The following is a 12,603-nucleotide window of genomic DNA, read 5'->3' on the forward strand; positions in this document are numbered from 1 at the left end:
TATTCTTAAAACATAAATATATATAAAATATTTTATCCAAATTTATTTGATCTACTTACAGTTTGGCAATCGACATCTAAACAATGACAAAAATATAAGGAAATACATTATTCAACCGTGTCTATTCAATCTGTGTTGGAAGGTGAGGGGTTAAGTGGAAGCCTGTGAGCCTGTGTCTCCCCCTATCAGGACTGTGATGCCCGCTGTTCGTTTACAGACAGCAAAATTGACCAATCATGTCTTCCCTCTTAGTGGGCGGGCTTAACTGTATGATAATTTCCGCCCGCTGTTGAAACGCAGCTGTCGTTAGCGTACCACCGCTAGCTAGTTTCAATTCATTCCTTTGATGTATATATATAATATATACGGTCTCTGGTATGAACCCTTTGGGTACAAGCCAGGCGGCATCAGGTTATTGTAGCAGTCTGGCTGATTTGGTGTTTTGGTTAGAAAAACTGGAAATTGTGATATCACGTGCTACTCAACTTTGGAATGTTTGGTTTAGAATGTTTGGTTGGGAAGGTGGAATGTTTGGATTCAGTTTTGATGCTGAAAAGCTCAGAACAAGTCGAAAGACATTTTGCTCTGTGAATTACAATACATACAAATCTAACAAATCTTTCTATTTCTTCTATATCTTTCTGTCTTTCTATTCTTTCTATTTTTCAGGTGGAGAATGAGTTTTTTCCCCAGGAGAACCGACCAGCCTAGGCCTAGGCAGGAACAGAACCACTTCATATACACACCAGGTTTTACCACTCATGGTGAGAAAAATACATTTTCATATATACTGTACATAATTTTATACTTCTATGTAAGACAGTATATTAATTCTTATGAGTATGGATTTCCATAGGCTTATTCATAATAATTAAAAGTTAAATATGTATACACATTTATATAGTAGGTTTCTAAGGTTCAGAAAAATAACCTGTATATTTATTCTACAGATGACTGTCAAGCTCTTTATTTCATGTGTACAGGATAATATAATTAATGGAGCATGGGTTATTTCTTTGATTTCTTTGACTCAGCACAATTTTCACAAATCCCACCATGTTAACATTGTCCATGTGGCCATGGAAAAAGCAAATAAAAATAAACATTTTTAAAAAGAAACAGATTTCTAACATGACCTCACAAATTCTTAAGCATTCTCCCCACATTCTAATGACATCACATGGCACCATAGCCCTTGTTATAATCACTTGTTCATTGGGAAACACTTACAAGGCATTTGAGCCTCACTGGGAGGCGTGCTGGGTTTCACTTTACCTGCTGTGGGATTTTCAGGTGTGCCCTACAACCCCCAAGCGACAGTGATCCACACGGATCCCTGTGGACCAGCACCCTTCCCTCACGGAAGTACGGCGGGACCCTCAGATGTCGGCTATGTTAACATGCCTGTAGAAGGACCACTCCTCACTGGTACTGTGTAACACTGAAGATTACATGCGTATTCAACAAACCAAATAACCATGCATGATGAAGTATTTATTACATTTGTTTGTAAGGTCTGGCAGAGGTGCAGAACCATCAGCTTTCTGCACATGACCTGACCAGTAAAACATCAGTTTTATCAGAAAATATGACATCACATATTCTTCAACATTGTAATGAATTCACATGGCACTGTAGCCCTTCTTATAAACCTGATGATCTTAACAGTACATGCTCATGCTTCCTCTGTGCCCTGCGTTGGTGTTTTGCATTTAGGCCCTGACATGGAGAGGCAGAGACACCTTGCTCAGCCCCATGTTCAAGGCAAGGTTCTGAGGCAGATGGATCCAGTCTACCTCCAGCCTGCTGGTGGGTTCTTCATCGATAACTGTCTTCTTTCATATAGACATTGATAAGATATTTTTACTAGGCACGCGGACTGTTTTTACAAACATTTGTGAATGGGTCACTCTCAGGAGCTCAGTGAATTCCAGCGTGGAACTGTGACAGTATGCCACCTGTGCAGTAAATCCAGTCGTGAAATTTCCTCGCTCCTAAAATTCGACAGTCAGCTGTATTATAAGGAAATGGAAGTGTTTGCGATTAACAGCAACTCAGCCACTTGCTTGAATCATATTTCAGTGGCACTTTCAGATAAAGAAACATATGCAACGTAGTACTAAGGCACTGAGAAATGTTATGGTGAGGTCATTTCTGCTAATGGCCTTATTCGCCCATGCAGGTGAAGTTGGCTCCAGCAGGTGTCCCCCACTGCCTGTGCTCACTTCACGCACGACAGTCACCTCGTCAGGACTGATGAGGCCTTCTCCACCCACCTTCACAAGGTTGCCTCCACTCCCCAAACCTGCTGGCCGAGAGCCTCTCCGTGCCTTCAGGCCTGCCAAAGGTGAGCTCACTCTTTTGCTCTCCTGGAAATGGCATCCAAACCATTTGTTGCAGCAACAAAAAAAGTAAAAAAAATATATTTAAAAAGTAAAAACTGCTTTGAAAACCCTATAGGGGAGACCGGGTATAGTTGTAACATGGGGAGAGTTGTAACACCATCAGTTCACTCATCTGCTAGGCGGTTGTGTTTAGTATAAGGTGATAATGCTTCGAATCATTGTTATACCAGCATAGTATAATACTGATAATACATGTATATGGATTACAGATGTCATTTATCACTATTTTAGTACACCCCCAAACAATCTAAACAAAACATTGTCGTGCTGCTTTGCTGGCTTCTGATACCTCATCTGGACTGCTGCTAAAGCGTATATCTATTAATCTTTGTAATCTATATAACATGGCTTCTTTAAGTATTGGGTATCACCTGGCCAGCGTCAAGCAGCAGCAGTCTGTGTGATATAAGGAGTTTGTGCTTTGTACCTACTTCTGTTGGCAAGGGCAATGTGAGCTTACAAGCAAGACTAGACTTGAAAGTTTTATTGCAGTCAGTTGATTGTGCCAGCACCCCACTCCCCAGGCCTGCGCTGTTCCGATCCAGAGCTTTCCAGAACTCTCCCATAGCCACTTTTGCTCCTCACTGCCATCTGCAGATTTGATTATGAATAAAAGTTTTCTTAAATGTTATTCAAATTGCTCCTATTCATTAGCACATTTCATTTATCCACTTAATGCTACTGTTGATATACATTTGAGCCATGCCAAAATATCGATTATTATAATCTACTATTGTTATTTAAAATGCAGTATGATCTGCAGGTCTTAATTTCATATGCTGGTCTGAAGATTGAACGTGTCCTCTACAGTTCTGCCTGTGTTTCATGTCCAGGTTCAGTGGAGCCTCCCCAGCTCCACTCTCCAGGGTGGAAGAGAGAGAGAGTGGGGAGACTTCACCGGAGCGGCAGACATCTTCAACCCTTGCTTCCAGACATATTCGAAGCAGCTAACCCCAGTGATGCTGGCAGAGGTGACTTATTGATGTTGGCTTTACTTTATGTCATTGAAATACCTGTACAAAATGTAGAATTTATAATGTTGCGTAATTTGTTTTGTGTTAAAATATTGCTAAATACGATATTTGGGAACAAGGAGATCAGTTAGTCAGAAACTTCACTCAGGTGTCAAGTGAACGGAGCTAAACTCATGATCATGGATGCCCTTTCCCATGCAGGTTTGCCCAAATCCAGCCGCTTGCTGTCTGGGAACCCCCCTGGGTCTTTCCTACTGCCCTCCTACCCTCTGGCCACTCTTCCGGCAGTGCAGCTCACTCCCACTCTGCATCGTAGACGACACAAGCGAGACACGAGCCCTCTGCGCAGAGACCCGGGTCCGTGGAGGGACGGTACTGGTGAGCGCATGGCTACGTTGCTAAGAACGTGCTAGGCACACACAGTGAGGCATGGCCGGTTATTTGGGTGCCCGGTTAAGTTAAGTTCGTCTTGCTCTAAGCTTGTCTTGCACTTGTTCCCACGTCAGTGGTAAAGTGATGAGCAGACCTAATTTTGTGGTGTCATACATACTACATGAATTTTATTTTAACCAAAAAATGTGCATATACTTGGATCATTTATAGTCACCACTTGTCAAATGTACAAAATACTCATACTGATGCTCTTCATCTGACATGATTTCACTCAGTAATGGAACAGTGTCTAGCAGAGGCGACATGTGCTAGCCATTAGCAGAGCTAGGCGGTACTGTAGTTTGGCGCTTCAGTATCTACCAGTATCAGAATTAAAATATTTTGAATTGTGCCGAAATAATTAAATTGAATCAAATTGTATTTAAATGTAAGACTTCATGATGCAATAAACTAAAAGAATCACAACTAAGCTAAACTAAAACTGGGTCATACATTTACTGAAGCTCTGATAAATGTCTTCCTGCTTCTGGGCTCACGGATGCCCTGCTTTCAGTTCTTCAGTACTAATTCATTGTGCTGCCATTACATGAATTGTAGCAAGATGCATATGAGATGTTGCCGTTCTCGGTCCATCTTGCTTGAATCATATTTCAGTGGCACTTTCAGATAAAGAAACATATGCAACGTAGTACTAAGGCACTGAGAAATGTTATGGTGAGGTAATTTCTGCTAATGGCCTTATTCGCCCATGCAGGTGAAGTTGGCTCCAGCAGGTGTCCCCCACTGCCTGTGCTCGCTTCACGCACGACAGTCACCTCGTCAGGACTGATGAGGCCTTCTCCGCCCACATTCACAAGGTTGCCTCCACTCCCCAAACCTTCTGGCCGAGAGCCTCTCCGTGCCTTCAGGCCTGCCAAAGGTGAGCTCACTCTTTTGCTCTCCTGGAAATTGCATCCAAAATCATTTGCTGCACCAACAACAACAACAAAAAAGTAAAAAAAGTATTAAAAGAGTAAAAACTGCTTTGAAAGCCCTATACTACAAACAAAAAGCCCCTGCTGATCCTCTTGTACATTGCTATGCCTGCACCCATGGACATGTTTTTCTGCACCATGAAGAAACCACTATGAAACCAGAAGTTATATTTGGGATTTTTGATGGAGTACGTGTTAATATGTATTGTGCTTTTCAGGATCTCAAGTGCAAAGCACCAGGGCAGTCCCTGCTGACGACATGTGTGAAGGAGTAGTTGGCAGAGGTTGGAATTGCTTTGCTGTTAACACTGCATTACACAACAATGTTTTATATCTAGTTCTCCATGTTGAATAATGTTTTGCAGTCAGTTTTCAAGCTGATTTGAACCAAAGTTGAGCTGGTAGCCCTAAAAGTCCTAGTCAGTTTGTTTGGGTTCTGGTATTCCTCTCTAGATGAACTCAAACCAGGAACTCCCAGGAAGGATCCCCATGAGCATCAGATTTTACAGCCCTTCTACAAACCAGACCTCGCTCTCGCTCAGAGCTTCAGACTGCTTAGCTCTGATGACTGGTAAGTCACACCTGCAAAATTCTGAAGCATATGGCTAGGGCAGGTTAAACAGCAAGTCATTTATGGTGTTCTGCATATATGGTATGTATGCATGTATTTAGTGAAGTTTTTTCCTCTTTGTCCCTTTTCTTGTAGCATTTTTTACTTTCAGTAGCCGATGGTTACAGTGTGTGTCTATGTCCAATATCTTCATACAGGGAGAAGAAAATTGAAGGATTGATGTCAATCCGTAGATTGGCTCAGTATCACGCTGATGTGCTTGGCAGCAGGCTTCATGATGTCTGCATTGTTCTTATTCAAGAGGTAAGCCACTATATTTGCTGACTGTGTATCTGTCTTCTGAATTCTAAAATTGGCAGCCATCAGCATGTACACATTACAGGTGATGTTGCTGACAAACTCAAGTCAGAGTTAGCATAGTACTGTGAAATTCCTTTTTTATAAAAACATTTCTCATTTAATTGAAATTCAGATGGCATATCTAACTGTAATTAGTGATTAATGTATTTAGGCCTACATAACACATTGCAGTGGTGGATTATACTTATTAAGATGGCGGTGGCAGTGTTGGATGTGGCTGAAACGAGCTGGAACGTCGTCTTTCCTGCAGGTGCTGCACCTGCGCTCTGCAGTGTCCCGCATGGCGGTGGTGTCCTTGAGGGAGTTGTACTCCAGCCTGCAGAAAGGGATGGACCAGGAAGTGGAGGCTACAGCTAAGGTCCTCCTCCACAAAGCAGCGGAGTCCAATGGCTTCATCAGGCAGGACGTGGACACAGCTCTGGACAGCATGGTGCAGAACTGCACCCCCATTCGGAGCATGAACGCCCTTCTTGCTGGAGGACTCTGGTCAGTTAGCATGCAGTGAGCTTTAAACTGTGGCTTTCAGATAGCAACAACAGTAACAAGAAGCTAACACAACACTGATTATGGCTGCTGTTTTTACTTCTCCATTGTTCTTTCAAAATATTGCCACGACCTATATCAATATTTTTAGTTATTTATCCTCTTAAATATTTTTTTTTATTGAGTTCCATCTCCGCTCTGCTGGTCCAAACTGCCCTTCACACCACTTAAAGAATAGGCTAGTTAGCTAGCTCACAGAGGACATACAAACATTTTCTGTTTAAAAAATACATATATACACTAACTGTTGCAAACTAAGCCATTGAATAGAATATGATCATTTGATTGTGCACGTAGATCATACATAAGGGTATTAAGTTTCTTTATAGAAGCAAAAAGTTGTACTGTATACATTGATTGGATGGATTAATAGTTATTACCTTCTTTTTTTGAATGCCCTAATTTTTTTCCTTCTGTTTTCCTCAAAAGTCATCTGAATGCTGCAGTAAGAAAGTGTACTGCTCGGCACTTGGCTACTTTGGTAGAGAAGATTGGTGCAGAGCGAATTATTCCTGCAGTCTCCAAGTTGGCACAGGACTCTTCCCAAGAAACCAGGTTAGTATTGTGATCAGAACGAGAATTCTACAAAGCTTATTCAATTTCCCAGATAGTAATAGATGCTGTGAGTCATGGATCCCTCACTCTCGGTTCTCTCCTGTTTTGGGGTCTGTTCCTTGTCTCAGGCGCTTGGGCCGGCGTATGCTGCTGTTCCTGTCCTCCCACCACGACTTTGATAAGATGGTGGAAAAGTACATCCCTGCCAAAGACCTGGCAACCATCAGGGACACTGTCCTCACTCTGAAATCCAAGGTGGCGATTCATGTTTGGATACATGATGAGGATTTTTTATCCCTTTCAGCAACTATGCCCCATGTTTACTCACTAAACAAAGCTTATTCACAAAACTTCTAGGTGAAACAGACTGCAATAAAAAAACATCTAAACTGTCATGGTAGACATATATTGTAAACAAATAATAAAGTACAGGACAGTGCGTGACACCACACATTGTATTTACAGTAGGACATGCACAGTGGTTGAGCATGGTTCAAAATGAACCGGTTTGAAACCTTTGGGATAGAATCAAAGTATGAAGCAACATGTGGACTTCAATATCATCACTCCATGTTTTGTGGTGATTCGTACGTGTGTATTCCCAGAAGAGGACAAAGGTGTCTAGGATTCCAAGATATAAGATGCGTCAGCCTCGTCTGGAGCAGCAAGAAGCTCCAGCCGCACAGACGGATCGGCAGAACACGCAGCGAATGAAGCGCAGCCTTAGGCACACGGTGAAGGACGTGAGCCCAGACGACGCGGCACCTCTGAAAGGTAACGGCTGACCTCGGCAAACGCTCCCCTCCTGTTTCCTGAGAACTTTACCTTACCGCTTACCTATGAACCTCCTTCTCATCAGACCTGCAGCTGAACAGTAATGTTCCAGCCCAGACTAAGACCGATGTCCTCATGGATGATTTGCCCACGAGCCCCAGCAATGCACGCACCCCCAGAAGTCCCAGCCCCCCCACGGCTGTCCCTACTAAACACTTACTGCCACGACGCAGACGAGCTCCCAGTCTGATCAGAGCACGCCCGTCCCTTTCAAACAGTTCTGGTGAGTGTTGCCTGCTCTTCAGCTTCTTCATGTGTGATCACTGCGCTTGCACGTAAATTGCTTTGCTGTTAACACTGCATTACACAACAATGTTTTAAATCTAGTTCTCCATGTTGAATAATGTTTTGCAGTTACAAGGATGTAACTTTTTTTGTTTCATGTAGTGAGCTTCACTTCACGTTACACTGCGGGACGTCTTCTGGGCACAGGAGGATTCGGCTCAGTGTATGCAGGAGTCCGCAAGGCTGATGGAAAACAGGTGAGCATCAGCACACAATACAAGAATGATTGTGGGACCTAATTTCTATTTTAGATTGTGATTAGAACTTTGAGCTATGAGTTTTCCCTAGAGATCATTTGTTATTCACATGGCAATCAAATGGTCAAGTCTAATGTACCTTGACCTTTTTCCACTTTTTGAACACAAAGATCCTGATTATACAATGTGATAAGCTTGGCAATCTGTGGATGAGTATTTATCAGACTCCAGATTTATGAGTTACCCGAGAAGCTGTGGCTACCATCTGAAAGCCCTTAGATATGTTAAATATACTGTCTGTTTTGTGTAAACAACTTCACTTCCTGTGTTTTTTATGTGACCAGATCGCCATTAAATTTGTGCCAAAGTATCACGCAGAAAGGTTCATCACTGTTGTAAGTCCAATACCTTTACTTATGTAATATTGCAACAATGTTTGGAACTTTTTAGATGGGTAAAACTGTAAAGGGACTATAAACGCAAAGCTGTTAATTTTCCATTCAGTGACTCCTCACAACACGAATGGAAAACAGTTCACATTTTAGATTCAGGTTTCATCTAATGATTGGTACCAATCCAGATCCCTTTCATGTTAACCTGCTAACCATAATTCCACTATAAATCTTCAAACCCATACTAACCAAGTCTTCCTTAATTTTAGCCCGGCAATACTCGCCGTCTCCCCTTAGAGGTGGCTTTAATGGAGATGGTGTGCAAGCCACCTCGTTGTGAGCATATTGTGGAGCTCCTAGAATGGTTTGAGTGCCACAAGTGCTTCATCTTGATTCTGGAGCGACCCGTCCCCTGCATAGACCTGTTTGACTTCTTGAACTTGCACCAACGCCAACTGCCTGAGCCACTGGCACGACGGATCATGCGTCAGGTGGTTCAGGCTGTCCTTCACTGCCATGACCGTGGAGTTCTGCATAGAGACATCAAGGGAAAGAACCTTCTGGTGAACCTGGACACCTTTGACGTCAAGTTGATCGACTTTGGCTGTGGCGATCTGCTTAAGACCGGACCCTACAGGCACTTTAGAGGTTATTCACCATAGGAATGAAATGTGCACCTCAAGTTAAAAAATGGGATCAAATTAGAGACTATTATAAACATTTTATTTTGTTATTGATGATTCTCTCTCGTTGTCTCAGGCACCATGGTATACAGCCCACCTGAATGGCAGGTTGACAGGACGTATGAGGGCCGTCAAGCCACCATCTGGAGTCTGGGTGTGCTCCTCTACAGTATTATCTGTGGACATCTGCCCTTTGAGAAGGTGGAGGACATTGTTGAGGCACACCTGTGCTTCAGTGGAAACCCATCCAGAGGTGAAAAGGCAGAAGCATCTTCAAGATAACTAGAAAGTCTAAATTGCAAAATGATCATTTATGTAATTATTTAATCTGGTAATGTAATACACAACCACAGATTGATAAAATGGACTAATGAAGAATGGAGAATTGGCAATACAACATTTTGTAACCGTCTTAAAATGATAAAAAGTTTTGTTCAGTCTTTTTTGTTAGTGATGGAGGTTTCTGTACAGTTCTGTCATTTATAAACTTTGAATAAGCCATTAGAACAGTCAGATCAGAAGTTTCAGATGGTAATTGATTTTCTTTCTCAACTAATCCCGTTGCTACACACACAGACTGCCGCCATCTGATAACATGGTGTCTTCAAAAGGACCCTGCAAAACGTCCTGTGCTCGAGGATGTTCTTGCACATGAGTGGTTTTTAGAAGGACTTCAGAACTAACTCAGGTTAGACAAGGAGTATAAATGGAACATGTTTGCATACATGATGAGGATTTTTTATCCCATTCAGCCACTATGCCCCATGTTTACTCACTAAACAAAGCTTATTCACAAAACCTTTAGGTGAAACAGACTGCAAAAAAAAAACCATCTAAACTGTGATGGTAGACATATATTGTAAAAAAATATTAAAGTACAGGGCAGTGCGTGGCACCATACATTGTATTTACAGTAGGGCATGCACAGTGTAGTCCCAGACCCAGTAGTTAAAGGACAGAGCATGGTTCAAAATGAACCGGCTTGAAACCTTTGGGATAGAACCAAAGTATGAAGCAACATGTGGACTTCAATATCATCACTCCATGATGTTGATGTGGCTTTAGGATCTGGGTGAGATGCCTCAGGATACACAGCTCGAGGCAGGCGCTCCATCCCAGCTGTGGAGTCATGCGTACCTCCTCCTCAGTTTGCCAGCAGGTGAATATTTAAAATCAAACAACAACAAAAATCAAAACAACAACAAAAAAGTGCATCCTGATTGGAACTGCTTTGATGTTTGCAATTTTGATGGTTTTGATGTTGGTTTAATTTGATTGCAGCCTTGTTCATTTTGTGTTTCAACACTATAACCCAATCCTTGTGTTTTCTCTCTTGTGTGTGTTCAGCAAAGACAGCAGCAGAGCACACATCCTTAGCATTGCAGACAAGACGGAGTACGTCAAGCAGCTCAAGGCCCTGCTGGGTTCAAAAGACTTCAGGGAGCGCATCAAGTGCATTGATCAGCTGGTGGTCGACTGCGAAGACAACCCATATATGGTCGTGGGCAACATGTTCCCGGTAACTCATTTGAACTGAATTGATTTTTAATGTTTTCAGCAGCTTTCAGAAGTGATCTGTATAGGGGGTCATACGTTGGAGAACATTAAATGCTGGCACATTTTAAATGCTGGCACATCACACTGCTCAGATGTGCCAGCACTGCTCAGAGACAACCTGGCCCAAGTGGTCTAGATCTTAGTCCCAGCTATAGTGGACAATCACCTCAACTCCAAGAATAACGCCATCTACATGGCAACAATAGGTGCCATTCAAGCTCTCATCAATAACCTTGGTGGGTTCATTTCTCTCTTCACAAAACATCTTGAAGAACACATGCCACTAGGCTTTAGAAAAACAACAACAACAATGATTGTGTTCTGTTTTACCTTTGGGGAAAAGGTTCACACAAATCGGTAAAAGAATGTTCCTGCTCTTTGGCTAGATGTTTGTGGTGCAGATCAAATGGAAATTTCCTTTCATATTAAGGCACAGTCCAATATAAAGAGAAAAAAAAAGACTGACAGGAGATCTTGCGTTATCTGACAGCAGATTGTTAAATAATGGAGTTTACAGTGGATGTGCTTAGGCTCTTTTGTTCTGCCTAATATGCACTCAAATAATTATGCATATGTGTTCCAAATGACCATTTGCAAACAGAGCTTTGTTCTCCTATCAGATACTGTTCATATATATTTAGTTAAAGTGTAACATTTTATGTGAATAATTAGTTGTTTTGATAAAGCAGGACACGTTTCTAAAAAGAATTACCATACTGTAAATATTGCTGAACTTGACCAACACTGTCCTTGATCTATCTTTTTTCAGATAACACTACTTCTTCAACTGTTTTGCACAAAGGCTCGATTTCTCAGTGGAAAAGCTAAAGTGGATCTTGTTGATAAAGTTGCAGGTAAGTATACAATATACAGTGTCTAATCTTTTGTGGTTGTGTATACAGAAATATTCTACAAATTCAAATACATTTATCAAAAAACAATTATTTCAGAAAGTCATTCCACTGATATGCTAAGAGATGCCAGAGATAAAAAAAGATAAAAGATTTACCAGAAATACTATAATTCCTATATTTATTAATAATATTTATAATATTGATAATAATCATTCCAGAGAGTTACCATAGTTACCAAATACTGTCACTTTAATTGAATTAAATCTTTCTAGGTTAAGAAAATGCTTCTGCAATAACCCAGTGCTGTCCAGGGTTGATTTGTTTATCTTGTTCTTTTTATAGAGCTGGTTAGGGAACTCTACCCCTGCAAGCCACAACTGGTTGAGCAGAAGGTGCTTCCTCTGCTCTGGGACCTCCAGCAACAGTGGTACAGTCCACGGGAGGGGTGGAAGCGTGAGGGGGGCCACTGTCCACCTATGCCAAGCCGCAAGAGCCTAAACGAGTTTTTGAAGAACCTCTCGATCAACTGAGAGCTGCCAGCCAGACCTCCAGACCAAAATAAACCCCAACATGGTTTCTACTTGAAGATGGAGATGTTTGTGTATTTCTTACTGTGCCTGCACTTTAAATGAGAGAGGAAGAAAGTCAAATTAGCAGAAAGCTAAATCATTAAACTCAGAAGTCCTTTTAAATAAGGAGCACAGATTTTAGCGAATCACATCAGGTTTAACATGCCTAGGAGCTCTGCTCTTTTTGCACTTTGAAATACTAACACTTATCATGATAACTGTTGTCATGGTGACTATAGATATATATTGTTCTATGATTGTTATTTTCTGTTGACATATCCTGAGGTAACTGTGCAGAATGTAATTTATCACATGCACAAGGAACAAGGATCTATAGTCTTTTTGTTGTTTGGTATGTGTAGTGTGCCTTTTCGATTAGGAGTCTTAAATGCTTGTTTTAAAAAATTAAAAAGCTATGATTCACAAAATTACTTTTGTACTGTATAGCCAGGGCTTA

General features: G+C 41.6%; 1 protein-coding gene across 2 annotated transcripts; it reads left to right on the forward strand.

Annotated features, from left to right (window-relative positions):
* The first annotated feature begins 294 nt into the window (after positions 1-294).
* Positions 295-12,230, forward strand: LOC143525295 (uncharacterized). Of its 2 annotated transcripts, XM_077019027.1 has the most exons (24): positions 295-764; positions 1,294-1,428; positions 1,717-1,809; positions 2,183-2,347; positions 3,239-3,376; positions 3,581-3,757; positions 4,527-4,691; positions 4,965-5,030; positions 5,200-5,317; positions 5,515-5,620; positions 5,928-6,163; positions 6,650-6,775; positions 6,904-7,030; positions 7,381-7,549; positions 7,635-7,832; positions 7,997-8,091; positions 8,436-8,486; positions 8,753-9,131; positions 9,243-9,419; positions 9,743-9,854; positions 10,232-10,325; positions 10,514-10,685; positions 11,493-11,577; positions 11,920-12,229. In XM_077019027.1, the coding sequence occupies exons 1-20, from the start codon at positions 677-679 to the stop codon at positions 9,847-9,849; spliced, it is 2,916 nt and encodes a 971-aa protein (XP_076875142.1). In that variant the 5' UTR covers positions 295-676; the 3' UTR covers positions 9,850-9,854; positions 10,232-10,325; positions 10,514-10,685; positions 11,493-11,577; positions 11,920-12,229. The 2 variants fall into 2 exon arrangements, with proteins under 2 accessions (XP_076875142.1, XP_076875143.1); XM_077019028.1 differs by lacking the exon at positions 295-764 and having other exon boundaries at positions 1,299-1,613; positions 11,920-12,230.
* Positions 12,231-12,603: the final 373 nt, after the last annotated feature.

The sequence above is a fragment of the Brachyhypopomus gauderio genome, chromosome 10 (genome assembly GCF_052324685.1).
Source record: "Brachyhypopomus gauderio isolate BG-103 chromosome 10, BGAUD_0.2, whole genome shotgun sequence".
Lineage (NCBI taxonomy): Eukaryota > Metazoa > Chordata > Actinopteri > Gymnotiformes > Hypopomidae > Brachyhypopomus > Brachyhypopomus gauderio.

Bases quoted from the DNA above. Each gene is read 5' to 3' on its own strand.
- LOC143525295 (XM_077019027.1), top strand. From the start codon at position 677: ATGAGTTTTTTCCCCAGGAGAACCGACCAGCCTAGGCCTAGGCAGGAA. The intron at 3,377-3,580 runs GTGACTTATTGA...TTTCCCATGCAG, and splicing joins CCCCAGTGATGCTGGCAGAG to GTTTGCCCAAATCCAGCCGC. The intron at 5,318-5,514 runs GTAAGTCACACC...ATCTTCATACAG, and splicing joins CTGCTTAGCTCTGATGACTG to GGAGAAGAAAATTGAAGGAT.